This window comes from Callospermophilus lateralis, chromosome 6 (genome assembly GCF_048772815.1).
Source record: "Callospermophilus lateralis isolate mCalLat2 chromosome 6, mCalLat2.hap1, whole genome shotgun sequence".
In the NCBI taxonomy this organism is placed as follows: domain Eukaryota; kingdom Metazoa; phylum Chordata; class Mammalia; order Rodentia; family Sciuridae; genus Callospermophilus; species Callospermophilus lateralis.
Window position 1 is genome coordinate 19,808,670 of NC_135310.1, and position 18,398 is coordinate 19,827,067.

The 18,398-nt window shown below is 42.0% G+C and overlaps 1 protein-coding gene across 4 annotated transcripts in view; it reads right to left on the reverse strand.

Annotated features, from left to right (window-relative positions):
• Sash1 (SAM and SH3 domain containing 1) overlaps positions 1 to 18,398 on the reverse strand; it is a 223,669-nt gene that overhangs the window by 33,512 nt on the left and 171,759 nt on the right. The window contains exon 1 of one of the 4 annotated variants that reach the window (XM_076858160.2): positions 4,333 to 4,745. The exons of the other annotated variants lie outside the window; for them this stretch is intronic. Within the exon in view, the coding sequence (XP_076714275.1) occupies positions 4,333 to 4,344 (12 nt within the window). The 5' untranslated portion in view covers positions 4,345 to 4,745. Of the gene's footprint in view, positions 1 to 4,332; positions 4,746 to 18,398 lie in introns of those variants that run through there. 4 annotated transcript variants of the gene reach the window in all.

Here is an 18,398-nt window from a genome sequence, read left to right on the forward strand (position 1 = left end):
TCCAAACCAAAATTCTGTTGACTTTTTCCAGTCCTCCCCCGAAAATCAAAAACAGCAGGCAGGAAAGGGGAAGCAGTGCAGAACCTCCTCCTGTCCGATTTGTCAGGACTGATGCCACATCACAGCCATTCCTTCCGCCTCCCGGCTCCTTTCGGGGGGCTCACAAGTTGAGGATGAGGACAGCCTGCATTCCTCCAAGGGAGGCAAGGGAAAGAGCTGACCTTTTCCGCCATAGAGTCCAGTCCATATTCCCCAGCATCCCATCCCGCCTTGCAGAGATCCAAGTATGTTCTGGCCCAGCTGTTTTCCCTCAAGTATCAAACATTACAGAGAGAGAGAGAGAGAGAGAGAGAGAGAGAGAGAGAGAGAATGAATTCTCTCTCTGCAGCGGTGACCCAGGCTAAAAACAATCCTTTCCTTGTGAACAAAGTGAGGGTTTCATTTCCAAGTCTGCTCCAACATTCAATATGCAGCTTCCTCTGCTGTATCTATTCAAAATGAGGAAAAGCCAAAGAAGTTTCCCACTAACAGTGTGCTGCATGGGCCAGTGCTTGGGCTGTGCTGGGAGCTCAGCCTCAGCACACCCTGGAGACCAGCGAGCATCCAGCTAATCCTGCATATCCTGACAGCAGCCTTCCCTCCACGTCCTCAAACCCAGTTCACCAAATGGTCGAAATGACTCAAACCGAAAAACAAAACAAAAACAAACCACATATCTGAATGCAATGTGAATGAGGGGACTTTTAGCCTAAGAAAAGCTCTCATTAATCCCAATTTTATAGACGATGAGATAGGGAAGCAGGAGTTAGCCGAGGACAGCTAACTCTTGTTAGGGAAGATTCCATCAATGACTGAGGCATAACAACAGTGCAGGCTGTTAAGTGCACAAATATTTTCTTAGCACTCTGGCCCTCTCTATGGGATAAACACCACCACTTTCCTGGCCTTGGTCCGTCCCTGGAGCTCACAGCATAGCGTCACGGTACTTTCTCCCTCCTGACCACTAATGATTAATTATCATAAACCTATCAGCAAGTCTTCCTTTTTGTGAGGTTTATCAACATCTATGTCCAATTTCTTCCAAATTCCTAGATAAAACAGCATGTATAGGTTTCAAAATTAAAGTTCACTACTGGCTACCTGGTCCAGAAGAATGGAAACTGGATCCCCAGGTAACTGAGAAGGTTGGTTATTTTGGATGCTGACAATTAGGCTTGGTACATTAGGCTAAAACTTAAGAGGTAAAAAATTAAAATAATACATGTAACCAAATATATATTCATACTGTCATATTTGAATTTCAGTTTTACTTGGTTGAAACATTGATATGTGATGAAATGGTCAGAGTGGTCAACTAGAGGAATGAGAACCCGGTGAACCCTTGCTCTGGGTAATTGGCACCTGAAGAGCCCAGGGTACATGGAATTACGCAGAAACATGTGACAACATTGTGCCTGGGGATGCAGCTTGAATGCCAAGCAATTCCAGCAGAAGCAGCAACTGTGCATGACAGAAAGTCTCTGAACATACCCACGAGAGAAGCCCAGGACATGTTGTTAACCCTCGCCTTAAAAATACCGGAATCAGTTGAAAATGAAATAAGCAGAGTGTGCTCATGATCAAGATACGGGAAGCTGTATTACCTGCCCCAAATCTATAACTAACACCTAGGTTGCACCTGGCTGTTGGTTGTTTTAGTTGGTGGTTTGTATGAATGAATGGATGGGGCATATGAGGAAGTGAAAAAAAAAAAATGGGATACAGAAATTAGTAATACAAAATCCGTAGTCTGCAAAGACACAGATCATCTGCAGGGGAGACGCTTTAGACAGAACCTTCCAGGGAGAAATCTAAACAGTTCCACCAGGACAACAGACATCCAGGGAATGCCCGCCACGAAGCCCCGCTTTCCCCTGCCCAGATCCACTGTGGTGAGAAAAAACATAGTCGAGGTACTTAATTAATTGCTTTCACATATTCCATCCACTTTTTGAGAAATGTAAGCTCTTTAGAACATTGAAATGATGCTTTTCCGTTTTTCTGAAGAAGAAGAACAAGGTGGTAATTTTGGAGGTGCTTGCCATTGAGGAATCACAAACCATGGCAACTATCAGTTTCCTCTGCATTATCATGTTTTGGACTTGACAAGATTGATGCAGCAAAATCTATATGAAGAAGAATGTAAGATAAAACTCAAGTCATTCAAGAAATACATATAGTATGTTTTCCCTTTAAATAAGAAATTTCCTCTTAAGTCAGCCTGTAAGTTCAAGGATGCTTTTGATTGATAGAGACTTGCATCCTCCTGAATTCTCAGGAAAAATGTTGTGACATATTTTAACATAAAGATTTTGTAAAAAGCTGCATTTCTCCTAAACTGGGCAGTGAAGCATGAATGCTTCATGTAATGTTTCAAATAACCATGTGCCACTTCTCAGCTGCTGAAAATAGCTATCATACATACATTTTTTTTATTTATTTAGGAAATATACTACCCAGGATAGGAGTTTCGGAATGTTTTAAATTAAGAAACACAAAATAAATATATATGTATATAAATTTTAAATTAAAATGTAATAAATATTAAAAATATTTAATATTTAATATTTAAAATAAAATATTTAATATTTAATAAATATTAAAAATAAATATTCCCACCTGAAGAAACTTTGTGAAAGATAAAGGAAATCTGCATGTATATAAGATAAATGATTCTGAGGAACAGGATCAGAAGTACCTATCACAAAAGATTTTAAATAAACCAAAGTGAAAAAATATTCACACATATTCAACGGTGAGATGGTAGTATCTCCTTTCCCTGAGTCAGGGTTTACTAAAGTTTACTAAAAGAAATTTTAATTTTATCACCAATAAACAAGAGTGTGGACTCAGCCGTTTGTATACCTCCCCACCCCAAACCTTCAAGAGAAAAAGGCAAATTATTTCACCCAAAGGATGTGGGATAAAAGTGGCTTCATAGTATTGTAAATAGAAACATTTGATTTCTAGCCTCTCTACTGCAGATTTTTCCACCAGAAAGCCCATATGGCTCAACTTTTAATTACTTTGGCTAATGCTATATGTAGTAATTCTGTGGTGAATGCTTAAGTGTTTCATTTCTGGTTTCCATAGCAACATTACATCAGATTGCAGACAGCTGGCTCCACAGTTTTTAACCATAACAAATTGACCAAGCCAAGGCACAAAACTATAGCTGCTTTAAAGAGATAGTACACCATTTGGCTGCCAGGACTCTGAATGGGGAACCTTTGGGGCCATTTGGCTCGAGAAGGAGGGTGGAGCCTCCTTCCTCCCCAGCTTCTTTTGGAACAAGTGCATCCTTGACACATCTGCGATGTTCTAATGGGAAAGCCATGGAGCCAGCGTGGAGAACTTTTATAACACAGCTACATGCAGGATGATCAGAAAAGGGAAACAAAATTAATCACATCTGTAACTAGGAAGATTTGTATCCTGGAGCACAGTGAAAGTATCCCCTAACTGCTGAGAGGAAGCCCTGTCACTGCTGCTGAAACATACTCCACTGGACCCTATGACAAGCGCTTCTCCAAACTATGATTGTGGAATAAATGCTTCCACAAAGCCACATGGCACAGGAGAAATGAATAAAGGTTAAACCAGACTTGCTAGGAACTACTAGATCCTTCCAGGGACCATTTGAGACCATGCTGAGCACAGGATTATAAACCCTACCCTTTCCAGACTCATTCGCTCAGCTTGCCTCTCCTGCTCCAAACCCGCAACACGCTGTCACAATTAACACCTAGACAAAGTCAACTTATCTCCCCTAGTGCCTCATAACACCGTAAGATAAATAAGCATTTCTGAGAATAATTTTCAAATTGCAAATACACTTGCTTGTAAGACACAACGTTTTCTTTTTAAACTAGCATACATAGACATAGACCCTTCATCTTCCTATGTGCATATTGTCTCGGCACTAAAGTTAAGAGAAGAAAACCCATCAGTTGTAAACTTATGAAAATAACAATGTACAGCGCTGTCTGAATTCAAATCTGCCACACGAAAAGCCAGCACAGCTCACAAATGAGCTCCTATCTGTGCATGCTGTTTCTCTCCCATTCTCAAAATAATATTTACTATTCTCCTCCAAAAGTCATTCACGGCCATGGGGGGAAGACTGCAGGGCAAGAACGCTCCGGGTTACAGGCAGCAAAGTAAGCAGAGAAGGACAAATCGAGAGGGATTTAAGGAGAAAAGAAAGACACATCAAGGGAACAATCGAAAAGCTTTTTCTTGATGCAAAGAGAAAAAGTTTGCCTTTCTCATGAGAGGCATTCAGCGACTTACCGGCTTCGGCATTTAGCAGGCGTGTAAGGGGCAGTTTCGAAAAGGTCCGGCACCCCTGCCCCCTCCCCACTTGGAGACCGGCTCCCTCTAGATCCTTTAAGTCTGTAATCTCAAAGTCAGGATCGGGTGCTCCTCAAACATGTTCTCTGCAGTTACATGATCAGGCAGCCTCCACCGTCACAGCCCAACATCCGAAGAAGAAGAAAGTTAAGACACTGGATTCAATTAGCCTCTCTGCCTGCTGCCCGATTCCCCAGTCGCTTGCTAACTGCATAAGTTGTAAGAAAGGCATAAGTCATCAGCTCTAAGCAAATCTCCTATTCACCACAAGGAAAAAAGGGAGTGTTGTGCATGGCCAACAATCCCTGTTTTCACTGAGGAAGGCTCTCTGACCTCCTGCTGGCCTCCAGTTCCTTAATTGCTGTCTATGGAATTCCAGAGAAAGAAAGAAAGAACGCGAGAATCTGAGCAAATCCAGGACAAGGACTAGCCCTTAAGAGTGACTGAACTTAAAAAAGGATCTTTTTTTTTTTTTTTTTGCAGATATTCTTCCAATCCTTTCCTGAAGGGAGTGGTCTCAATTGAAAATAGACACCTTCCAGGGGCTATTTTGGAAATTACTGAATTAAAACTTATGATTTTGGTTTTTTCCCAGAGCTGTCACTTTCTCTCTCCTCACTCCTTTTTCTATTTTAACCACAAGAGTAAAATGTAGGATGTTTCCCCGTCACGGAGGCTTCTAAAACTGTCTCCCCAAATTGCTTTGGTGATTGTTTCAGGGCAGCTGAGTTCTCTGGCATTCTAGAAGCATGAGCCTGGGGACTGTGTCACAAAATGACCGTTTAATTTTCTCAGGGGTCTCTGGGGAGCACCAGGCACATGCTGTAACTTACACAGAGCATCGTCTAAACAACACAGGACTGAAACCCCATATAAAGTCTCCATGACGTGAGCTGCGAGTCTGTGTCTATCTTTCCAGGGCTGAATCCATTCAGTGGGTCAGTCATTTATTCCCAGCGCACAGTTTGAGCTAGCAGCCGCTCTCATTGTGTGGGACTTTATGTATTATGCATGGGGCCATCTCTTTGTAGGACACTGCAGAACACAATGGGTACTAATGACCACCTCTCCTTAGAAAACAGAAGGTTAGATAGGGAGGGGGTCCAGAGGTTGCCTAAACTAAGAAAGAGAGAGGACACTGGAATCCACAGCTCCCGAGTGGAAGGTCACGGTTTACCTTGCAGAGATCCCAGGTTCTGGAGCAGATTGCCAGCACTCCCTCCCCCTCTCCTGGGCCTGGCCTGCCTGTCTTCCCTGGCTGGCTGGCCTCGATCACTCTTTGGCAAGAATTGCGTCAACCCTGTGCTCCCCCAAGTCTTCTGCCCCAGAACTGTCTCCTCCCATCTTTCATGGAACTTCCTCTTCTTCCTCCTGTTAGGGTTCGCCACAGCTTCCCTATACGGCCTATATACTTCCCTATACTGCCTGAACGACAAACTGCTTCTTCCACACGCTCTTTGGTTTATGAACTCCCTTTCCCACCGCCAGCTCAGGGACCACATGTTCCGCAAACCAAACTGTGGCAGGGACTTTTCCAGTGCTGTGCTTCCAAAGGTGAGAATTTACCAAATGCCCACCATTCCCAGGTACTGTGCTAAGGGCGTATATGCATGACCCCATTTCACAGACAGGACGGCAGGGGAGAATTTGGAAATTTGTGGGTTTGCCCCCCACCTTACTCTATATTAACAAGGATTTTCTTCACCCAGAGTGCCTTAAAATTGTCAGAAGAAGCCCCGTTTGAATTTTCTCCTCAGGTGGGAGAAATAAGAAAATGAATGCCCCAGTAAGAGTGGGGTCAAAGGAAGAGGATCAGTCCTGGGTCTCCTGAGACAGAACACCCTGGTTTCATTTCCAAATCTCCCAGCAAATCATGTTACTTCTAGGGGTCCAAGGATTTCTCCATGAGTGACTTAACATAATGATATTTACCCTACAGTGCTGTTGTTTTTAAAACTGTGTGCACAGAATCAACAGCTGGAGTTTGGTAGTGCTTATTACTTCTGCGGTCTTCTATTTTATTGACTAAAATTCAATAATAATCAGTGCTGATTTTTATTCTTACAAACTGCTCTTTTGAGTGCTGTGGAAAGAGCAAGGCAAGAACAGCCGTCCCACGTAAAAACTGGGGACGTGGTGATGTTTGAAGGTAGGTGGCACAGGCTGCTGAGATGACAAGAGGCCAGACCAGGATTGGGAGCCAGGACTCTGCAGTGAAACAGATGTGGGTTCTGATCCCCTTTGTGGCCCTTGGCAAGTGGGTGGCCTTGAACATGTTTCTCAACTTCTCTCCTTTCTAAAATAGGCCTCGAGAAGCCTCCTGGGCTCTTGGGGGGATGGAAGGAGAGTGGTATAGGAAGCCTAGCACCTGGTAGTCTTGGAAGCCCCAGGTCAATGTGAGACCCAGTGAGACTCTGGAGTGGAGTTATCCAGACACTGAGAGGAGGGTGGAGGGAAGACACCTCTCTGACTTTCCCTCCAGTCCACTCCTCAGAGCCTCCTGAGAGAATGGGAAAGAGGGCTGACATAGCACACCCCTTCTCAACGTAACTGCTGCTGTCTCTTGGAGGACAATTCGGGGGTCCACAGAACTACTCAAAGCTGGGCTCCACATGGAGACTCAACATGGACGTGTCTTTCTGAAGGCAAGAAGCTCTGAAGGGACAGTGACCAGGTCTCTTTCCACTTCTCTTATAGTCATAGTGCCCAGCACAGTACCTGTCCATAAATATTTGTGGAATTTGGCGTGGAGTGAAGAAATTGACTCCCCAGCCCTGTAGCTCCCAGTCCTCACGGTGTGACAGGGTAAATTGGGAAATTTGAAAACTAGTCGGGGCCAGGCCATCCTGGGAAACTTCCTTCCTGGGAGCGAAAAGAATTCATGAGGGAAGGGCACCCCGACTTTTGTTCTCAGGGAGTGGACTTGAACTCAGCCAGCACACAGTAGGTTTTCCAGATACAGATGTGAGCATCTAACTTCATTAGCTGCTCAAAACAAGGTCCAGAGGGCTTGCTGCAAAATGCGCCTCCGAGGGCTCAGATCCCTTCCCTTAGCTCCAGTTTCTGTATGCTCGGCCCCTCTGCTCAGAGAGTGTGTGGAGAGGCCCCTCAGAGCCCCGCTTCTCAGCCCCACACCTCCTCAGGGCATCTCAAGTGCCTCTCGCTGTCTTGTGCTGGCTACCTCTGCACTGGCTGGCTCCTCCTCTAGGGAGAGCTCTGCCCACCCATCTGGAAAGCCTCCTGGCCTCAGCTGCCCAGCTGCAGTCAACCGAGGACTCTGCACACACGATGCCACCCCTGTATGGCCTGAGCCCTCCCTGCGCTTCATTTTGAAGTCATTTTTATATCTCTATTTTAGGGTCATTTATTATGTATTTCTGGTTATACATGATACATATTTAATGTTAAAGATTGGAAAATACAGAAACACACAAAGGAGAAAGAGAAATGGCCTATCCTCTCCATATACTCAAAGAGAAAAACTAGTAATATATATTTTGGTCCTCCCACTTCCCCAAACACTTGCAGAGGAGAATTTTCTCTCCCTCTACCCTTATGCTTATGCTTTTGTACAAAAATGAAGACATTTGACCTTAAGCCTCCCCACTGTCCACAGGCACTACACCAGTGTCCCCCAGGGCTCTCTCAAATGAACACACAGACTTAAGTTGAAACAGCACACCTGCCTGTAATAGTGCTCCCTCCCCAAGACCATCGATGAGCTGCAGGTTCCTCCAGAGAAATCCAGAACTCTCTGTGGACACTGCCCAAACTGTTGTAAAACCCACTCTGTAAAATTACCATGCTTTGAGAATCTTCCCATGTCAACAAATGACAAACAAAAGTACAATAATGATTTAATAGTATTCCATCACAGAAGGATTTACTTTTTTTTTTTTTTTTTTAAAGAGAGAGTGGAGAGACAGAGAGAGAGAATTTTTTTTAATATTTATTTTTTTTAGTTTTTCGGCAGACACAACATCTTTGTTTGTATGTGGTGCTGAGGATCGAACCCGGGCCGCACACATGCCAGGCGAGCACGCTACCGCTTGAGCCACATCCCCAGCCCAGGATTTACTTAAATAGTGCTTGTCATTGGACATTTTCATGTTTCTAATCGTTCAACATTATAGGCAATGCCCAGCACACACTTTGGAGTAAAATATCTACCATGTGTAACACGTTCTTTTAAAAAAATATAGTAGAATTGATGAGTAAAAAAACATACCTTTAAGACTTTTGATACATATTAATGACTTGCTCTGAAGATGTACTATTTTAAAGTCTCACGAGCAGTAAAAAAGGGTGTGTTTCCTCACACCATGGCTAACGCTGAGATTGCCATGTTCTTTCCTCTTAGATTGATAAAAATAGCAACTGTGCTGGTGCTAAGTAGACCTTTTCTGGTGGAAATGAACGAATGAGTGAAGGAAGGAACTGATTCAAGGCATTCAAAAAGGCAGGGGATACAAATCTGTGAGCTGCCTCCCAGAGCTTTAGAAGGTGACAGTCGAGGAGTCGAGGGGTAGGGGGAGCTCCAAGACAAGCTCAGAAATGTGTGCACTGCAGGTCAACTGTGGTGCCTGCACACTAGAAACACAGACGCAGGGATTCGGGTGTGCGAGAACTCACCTTTGGCTGGGGACACTGAGGCATGCTTCTGTGAGTGGGAAGGCCCTTGTCTCGGGTTTGGGGAATGTTTCCATGTTCCTAAATAAGCCTGAAAGTCCAGTGTTTGGATAGTCCTGAGGCCCCACTTCTTTGTGCCCCCTCTGACCTTAGATGCTTGCCTATTAGATAGACAAAGAAGAGTTCGACTTGTGCCGTGCCTTATAAACAGCATGTGACACCAATCAACGATGGCTTCCCTGCCCCTCCTCTTCTCCAAGCTGGATTTCATAATCTCTCCAACAAGCCTGATCTCCCTCCACGATCCAAGAAATGATGCATTCAAGGTCCCTCCCTACCTTGGGGGTAGCATTATCGTCTCTCGCTGGTTATGTTCAAAATTTTCCCAACAGTGAGGACTGAGCAGCGTCCAGCCCCAGCAGGGGCCTCTGGTTATAGTCATTGAGTTAATGTGTCGTTCTTTGTGTTTACCAAAAAATTAGTCTCGCTGTGTTTAAAGAAGTCATATTCAGTTAAAAATGTGTAACTATATTAAATATAAAACACATTGTGGGTTTTTCCCCCCTCTTTTATCACGAGGAAGTCAGAGAAGGAGACTCATGGGTTTAGTAAAAAATATTTTGCTCATTAGATGGTGACATCACTGCCTCTGAAACTGGGAGATTTTTGTCAGCACATGGAAAAAAAGGGGAGATTCCATTCTTTTCCCAGAGGTGCCATGTAACACTGAAATAATCTCTCCAGCAGTTTCAAAATTAACTAGTTGTCACCAGACTTGAAGAAAGAAGAAGAGGAGGAGGCGGAGGCGGGAGAGACGATAATTATAGGATACTTTTATTTGGAAAAAGTATGTGAGAATTTGAGGTAATATTACCATCCCCGAGGGGCAGAGACTTGTCAGCACTTAATTCACTTAAGAAACTTTAAAAAATTAATGAAGAACCCAAAGGAGCAGCAAATGGGTTTTTTTTGGTTCCACAACAAGCTCTATTCTATTTCTTAAACCTGTGAAATTTGAATTGCTCTTAATCCACCCCAAATAATGTGCTACTTTCCCCAAAAAGGAGGAAGGAGAAAATAGAAGACATCAGGAATCCTACTGTCAGGTCTAGAGCAACTCAGAACGAGGGTGAACCCACCCGCCCCAAATTTGCAAGTGGTCAGGGAGCCAAGGAAATGCCTTTCTGCTCCTGAGGGTTGGGGTGGGATGTTGGTGGAGGAAAGAGGGCTGACTTTCCTCCCATCTGTAAAATCCGGGGAGATTTTTCTGTGTGGAATTATGTCACCCTGCCCATAGGTCAGGGAACTGGCTGTCCATATTAAATAGGCTATGCTAACAATGTTACGGTAGAAAGGGGTGCTGGGCAAGTTGTCCACAGCTCTGAGGAACCCTTTCTAGGACCAGAGTGGTAGACCAACACACGTCTATGACCTGAGGCACCCTGAAGGTCAGGGCAAAACCCCAAGCTCCTCATTGCCGTACCCTGGACTCTCCCGTGCATGGAGGAGGGATGATTCACAGCGGTCCTGCCAAGTAGGGCAATTACACATGCATTGGAGGCTCCAGTTTCTGGAGCTAATGAAGTGTTCATCCCCAGAGTGCTAAGTGTCCGTGGGGATTGGGTGGTGTTACAAAGTCACATTACTCTTATGGCATCTCAGACTGACTGACTCATGGATCAGGCATGATGACTTCTGGGACAGGGCTGCCAAACAACTTTGTCTAGGCAGATGACGATATAGAAATACAGAAAATTGACAGAGCCAAGTGGTCATGGGGGAAGGTGTTCACACCAAGCCCCTTCCTCCAACCTAAACTCCTGCCACTAGGTTAGCAGTCATCTGTCAAAGCTGGAAGCAGATTGTCACCCCAGAGTCAAGACCTATAACCTTACCATGATCCTCCTTCTGTCTGCAGAATGAATAATAAACAAATCTACTCCAAGTTCCAAACTGAAGACATCTAGGCTGATTTCCTATTTTTGAAAAGGAGTCATAGAGAGGTGGGGAGACTGATTGTTGCATAATTGATAAAACTACCAGGTCACAATCTCTGCCAAACACTGAACCTTGGAGTATCTTTCTCACAACAACTAGAAAAATGACCAACAGCCCTGTTCCTTCAAAACCAATTACCAAAATCCAGCAAAAATATTCCACCAAGAGAAACCAAACAAAGGAAGGTACATGATCTAACGTATTAAAATTTAAGCACTCCATGGTGAAGGTAAGAAAGAAATTCCTGAAGGTCCCCAGTTCTCCCAAAACCAGACTGGAAAATATCCAGAGAATTCTTTCATACAGGACCAAATCTGGAAGGAAAGAAAGTGCAGGGCCTCTTCATCATTTAAATGGCTACTGGGCAGTAATGAGTGGAGAGATGGAAAGTCAATGGCGAAGCCAATCCTGATTCAAAGGAACTCACCAGAACTGGAGGATGAAGGAAGGCAGGGTGGCTCTGCCCCACCAATCACCCATGAACTAACTGGCTTGAACTTGGCTCAGCACCTTTAACAGTCTCAGGAGAGACAGACAGAGCACAGGTATCCCGAGGAGACCATATTCTGCCATGTCCTGGCTATTCATCAGACCACAGCAGCAACACACAGAGTAAAGCCCTCAACTGTATCTTGGAAGAAGGGGAAATCTGTTGTCAGAGAATATGGAAAAGGATTAAAATATGACCATTGTTACATCAGCACAAATAGAAAATGTGACCAGAGCCACCCAAGAATGATCAAGGTAAAAAAAAAAAAAAAAAAAAAAAAAAAAAAAAAAAAAAAAAACCACACATGACAACTATTTAAATAAATTATTGGGGACAGAGAGAAAGAGAAAGCATAGAAAAAAATCTGATATTTGATCTCATATCTCTACCAGAAACAAATAAAAGGAAGGCAAAGAAATTCCTAATTGTTTCACTCTATAAAATAATGTAATAAGAACACAAATGCAGTTCAATGAGTCTGAAAGACAAGATGTAAAACATGAATGAGTTCAAAAGTCACAGACATGGGCTGGGGTTGTGGCTCAGTGGTAGAGCACTTGCCTAGCCTTTGTGAGGCACTGCGTTTGATTCTCAGCACCGCATATAAAAAAATAAATAAATAAAGATCCATCAGTAACTAATAAAAATATTTTTAAAAGGCATAGAAATAATGAAATAGAAGACCAAAACAATCCAATATAGAACAAATTCCTAAATAAGAATGAACAAAGAATGGAAAGTATCTCCTGGAAGCCAAAACATGAACAAAGGGAAAAGTTTCATGATACTTAAATCAATCTTCTCATAAGACCCAAGTTTTAAACTTACCCAGTTCCTCACCTAAATCTTGGATTTGCTGCTCCCTTCACAGACATGTACTCCTCTTCCATCCCCTGGAGAATTTGCACTTTGTTACCTTCCCTGGGGAGGCATCTTAGATGCCTCACCAGGGCTCAGTGGACTTCCTGGGTGCACCTGCACACCAGATGGGCATAGTCCAATTAAGTCCACAGTCATGCCATCCATTTATCTGTATTCTTTTTTCAAGCATAACTCTGTGCACAGGAACCAGCACATGTAGGTACTCAATAAATGTCTGCCTAATGAGTGAATAAAAGAATGCTTGAGATGGCATTCTTTCACCTACTCCCTGGGCCAAGAAGTGATTTACATTCTTTTAGGAAATTATGATGCAATGTTATTAGCATAATACTACCAATAGTACAAGGAATACCAGATGGTCAGAGGGTATGTGGTGTGGTTTAAAAAAAAAAAAAAAAAAAAAGGAAGAGAAACATGAGCAAAGAATAAAATAGAGAATATAGAGAATAGAAGAAAAAGGGATGTTTTTATAGGAATTATTCTGTTGAACTATAATTCAGTTAAGATGTTACTTTCCAAATGAGTGCCACTGTCTGATGATGGACTGTTGTTCTAAGAGCTTTGACACAAGAGGTATCTGTGGTGACGAAGTCCAAATGGACTCTATAAACAGGTGATGTGCAGCCTATGATCTCAATGGGCTGGTTTAGGACCCAGCTCATGGGATCAGGCTTATTAGATGCTCAGTCTCGATCCTCTCCATGAGCCATGAGAAGGCCTGGTATCTCTCCAACCCATCCTATAAGTATGGCTTGGCACTAGAGCATATGAATTAATGGCAAATAGACATGTGACAAATTGATAACAAAGAACAAATGTTGGAAATCCTCTCTTATCCTCAAACTCCCTGAGGTTGCTCCCATAAGCAAAATAAGAAACTGTTATTGCAAATTGAAATACCAATTCCTAACCCAAATCAGATTGTATCTATACTTAGATATAATAGGTTAACAGGGGGAAAGTGGTGCGTAGATCTTATTTAATAGTCATGTATCAGGTTGGACAAATCAAAGTGATATTTTTTATAGTTAAAAGCTGTATATCTCTACAATTTCATGGGGCTCAACTTTATTTAAAAAAAAAAAAAATCAACAGGGGCTGGGGTTGTAGCTCAGCGGTAGAGTACTTGCCCAGCATGTGCAAGACCCTGGGTTCGATCCTCAGCACCACATAAAAATAAATAAACAAAATAAAGGTATTGTGTCCAACTACAACTAAAAAATAAATGTTTTTTTTTAAAAAAAAACACCAACAGACCAAACCAAATCCAAAAGTTATATGAGGTTAAAAATTTTATAATAGATATTTTCAGATTATTTATACCTGCATATTTTGTTAATATTTAATTTGATTCATGTAACCCTTGATATGTTGAGGAGGGTCTGCAAGCACCACCCTCAACCTCCTGTATCTGCACAAACTGGGTGAAAACAAAGATGTAGCCAGTTAGTTTGCAAAGTGCCAAACTTCTAGTTATTTCTGCACCTGTGGTGAGAGTGGTGAGAGTATCCTCCTTGTATACAGAGGTATACAAGCCACAGCTACACACTTAAAAGAAATTACCTAGATAATTTCAGTACCATTCACCCCTAGATAATTTCAGTACCTTTCACCCCTCACAAAGTCTATGCAAGGCCAAACACGCTTATTGGATCACACTGAGCCAGCCCTAGACCCACTCACATCAAAGTGAGTTATCTTCTGAAACAGAAAACAAACTGCTTATGGACTCCATAAAAGTATAACTAAGTAATCGAGCACTTTTTCTCAAAAGACTTGTTCTGACCAAGCTATCTACTAATACGTAAACTTAATGGCATGTACAAAAATAGCACTTTTAGGAGAACTCAAGAATTTCAAGAATGACAGCTACTGGGAAGGTCAGAAGATGTTCATACAGAGTAAAAGAAGCTAAGATCCACTGGGGATTTGCACTCTGGGCCATTAATCCTTGCAATACCCTGAAGGGATGGTAGGAAGGACCTGTCTTCTAGGTAAGGAAACTGCAGCACAAAGATGAGTGACCTGCCACAGAGACAGAGCTAACAGGTGGGAGGGAGGGTGATTCTGACTCACGTCTGAGCTTAAAGGGCCTCTCAACTGCCCACACTGGGCAAACGCCTGATTTCCAGAGGTTGGTGACAAGCAAATGCCTCCTTCTCATCTAACTTTGTTTCAACGTGGTAATCTTAAGGGACTAATCAAATACATGCCTCAAACTTTGGACCCTGTCCCAGGGAGAAGGCTGGGAATGGGAGGGGGCAGTAGGGAATAAATGATAGGAAGTCACCAAGCAACGGCTCAGTCAGCTTAGATCCAGTTGGAACACATTTCTTATTTTTCAAAAGACCTCACTGTGTATGTTTTTCAAATGGATTGATTTTACCTCTTAATCTTACCCTAAACTGTATACCTAGGGAATGATTACTTTTACCCTTTTAATAAGAATTTTAATATGTCCCTATTTCACTATCATTTTAGTTTCAAAATTACCGTTTTAGGAAAATACTAGGTAATATTTCTTTTTTGTATATTCCCCCCCAAACATATAAAGTGGAAATTCACAGAAATTGCCCATAAAAATCAGAATAGCCATCTGTAAATTTTAAGTCTGCATTAAAAGACCAGAATAAATAAAAATTACTCTAAACATAGTTACACTTAGAAATATTTAGAAAAGGATTAATTATTCTGGCACAACATAATACAGAGTGGTATGAAGAACTGCTGAGCTGGGGATGCAGCTGAATGGTCAAGCACTTGCCTAGTATGGGCCAGTCCTAGGTCTATCCCCAACACTGCAGAGAATTGCTGATACCTGTTCCAAGAACTCAGAGCATAAATGCCCTCTGACAACTATTGCTAGGCTTCGTTTCTACTTTCTCCTGTTCATATTATAAATGAACTGAGTAGACTCACTTTTTTTTTAATAGTTTGCTGAGTTGCTGAGGCTGGCTTTGAACCTGCAATCCTCCTGCCTCAGCCGCCTGAGCTGCTGGGATTATAGGCACGTGCTACTTTGCCCAGCTGAGTAAACTCACCTTTTGAGTAAAAAATAAAATAGCAAAGCACATGTCCAGCCATCTCATGTTTAAGTCTAGCACCATTAAAACTTCAATAAGTAGAATGATTTTCTATCCATAAATTTTTAAAAATTGCCAATTAGAATTCTTTTAGGCTGAAACCCTCACACTGAGATCTATGAAAGAATTCCCTAGAAAAGAAATACAAAGGAAAAGGTAAACATGGAGCAAAGAAAATAACTTATTCAGAAATGTAAATTGTTTCTACACTTGAAATCCATCCTCTTTTAATTTTCCTTACCATAAAACACAATGATGTGAGAGAAGATGGTAGAAACAAGGCCAACTATTTTTGTGGCAAAACAGTTCCTACATATATCACCAACTCCAGGACTGTGGCATACATGCATCTTCATATCATTTATGAATTGAACAAATTATGCTGCTACATCATGAAAATCTGGAAATCCTACCTTTTTTTTTTTTTTTTTTTTTTTTTTTTTTTTTTTTACTTGTCAGGAATATTTCTAGGTGAGAGATTTTGTTAATTCATCACATGCTGGCATACAAAGTCTTCCTTCAGGTCATACAGGGTGATATCAGCGACACTGGTTTGAACACCTTTAAATAATAAAAATAAATAATAAAAATAAAACTGGCTGGGTACAGTGGCACACACCTGCAATCCCAGCTACTTGGAAGGCTGAGGCAGGAGGATCACAAATTCAAGGCCAGTCTGGGCAACTTGGTGAGATACTGTCTCAAAATAAAAATTAAAAAGGGCTAGGGATGTAGCTCAGTGGTAGAACACCCCTGGGTCCAAACCCCAGTACCAGTAGATAGACAGACAGACAGACAGACAGATATATATATATATATATATAGATAGGCAGACAGACAGACAGAAGGGCAAAAAAATCCCTATAATGTTTAACCTATACGTATACATATTTTCTAAAAATTCCTCTGGCTTTAAAAAATATATTCAAAATAAACACATCAAGAATAGTCCATATCTTAAAAAATCATGTTCAAATCAGAATAACATACTCTAAAAAGAGCACCATGGGTCTACACTTTGAAGGGTGCTATTACCTGCTCCCCAAAGGAGTCAAAATGCAAGCTGCTTAGGGGCCCCCAGAAGCATGTGCTCTTGTCTCTCACCAAAGTCCATAAAAAGTGATTACAGTGTTAGCCTTTTCTTCTGCCATAATAGAAACTAAGCCATTCACTGCAAGAACCACACACACACAAAAAAAAAGGAACTATGAGGGATGACCTGGTTTCAGCACATACTAGAATTGCTAATGATCTTTTAGAAAGTTCTAGTTTAGACTAATGCTGTGGTAACCGCTCCTTCTAAAACATTATATCTGAATCAGCTGGCTTATTTAAGACACTGCCTCTTATTGATGCAGGTGAAATAACTTTGGAAAAATTATGTAAAAGGCTGAGGTTGAAGGTGTTCATTGGTAGAGCAGATGCCTAGCATGCACAAGGCTTGGGGGGAGGGGAAAGAAGGGGGAGGGGGAAAAGAGGAGGAAGAGGGTGGGAGAAGAGGAGAAAGAGGAAGGGGAGAAGAGGAGGAAGAGGAAGGGGGGAGAAGAGGAGGAAGAGGAAGGGGGAAGGGGAGAAGAGGAAGAACAAGAGGAAGAGGAAAGGGAAGGAGAAGGAGAAGAAGACAATGACAACTGAGTAAACCTCGATGCTGAAGAGGGACAAGGTCATGGGTTCCAACTTTAGAAAGTGCCCAAAAGCTTTAACAGATGCTCACAGAAACATCTTAGAACAGGGGAGATATTTTAGTTGAGACCTTCACAGTCCTCAATCAAGGAAACACTTAAAATAGCCTTTTGTAAAAAGTAAAAGAAGTGGCCATGTGGCATTCTGTCTCTCTGCTACCCCAAAGTTTGGACACAGTTCAACCACGTGGCTCTCAGGCATCTCACACCAGGTTAGTGGCAATAATTACAGGCTACGGAGAAGTACGGGGATGGAAGGCATTAGACTGGCACCACGGTTAACATCATACATTTTGCCGCACGGATATTTCCCCGTTCTACACCTCCCCAAATGCAAAAATGACTGCTTCTGAAATGATGTCTGGCTTTACAAGATAACTCACTTCACAAACACACTTCATCACAGCGAATTCACACCAGCAAAGAACTCCGTGAACACATCCCGATGTTTAGGTGAACATGTTTTCTATGAAGCGAAGCAAATGAACGAGGAGAACCAAATACATGTTTACGACAGATTGTTAAGAGCTCTCGTACTTTGTTGTCATAACATATTTTTGATACATTATATGTTTTAAAAATAATTTAAATATCATCATAATCAAATGCTTGCAGTTTGGCATTTTTTTGGAATGATCTTTTAGTGTGAGCATTTTCAATGATATTCAAGCATTGGGTACAGATCACCAACTCTTACTGACCAGCTTTGCAAAAGCATAAAAACCAATGATTTAGTAAGATTTACACCTTGAGTAAAAAATACTACACAACCTAGTAAAGCAGAGAGCACGATTTTTTTAAATGTTCTCTTAACAAGAAGTTCAACGGAACCACCAGGCACCAAGTTGATAGATCGCATAAAGCAACAGCTCGTATAACCTTTCCCCTGGCAGAAGACAAATGAACATAAAATTACTAAAATAAATTAAAAGGAAAACATTAAACGTTAAATGTTTAACAAGGAATAAAGTGAAGGTCTCCACCAAAACCCCTGTTTAAAATGCTAGCACTCCCAACAGAAGTTTATTATTAATGAGAAGCAGCGCAGAACAGATTCTCTTTTGGCAAACAGAAAGCTATTTTTCACTTCCCCTGGTAACTATCTTTAGTACTTAACACTCTTGGAAAGTAGGAATGTGCGTATGGATTTATTGTGAGGCAACATGCAATTATCTAATGCCAGTTGTGGGGGTGGGGGAGCCTATGAATTCAGCACAAATGAAGTCCTAAGGCATGTCAGAC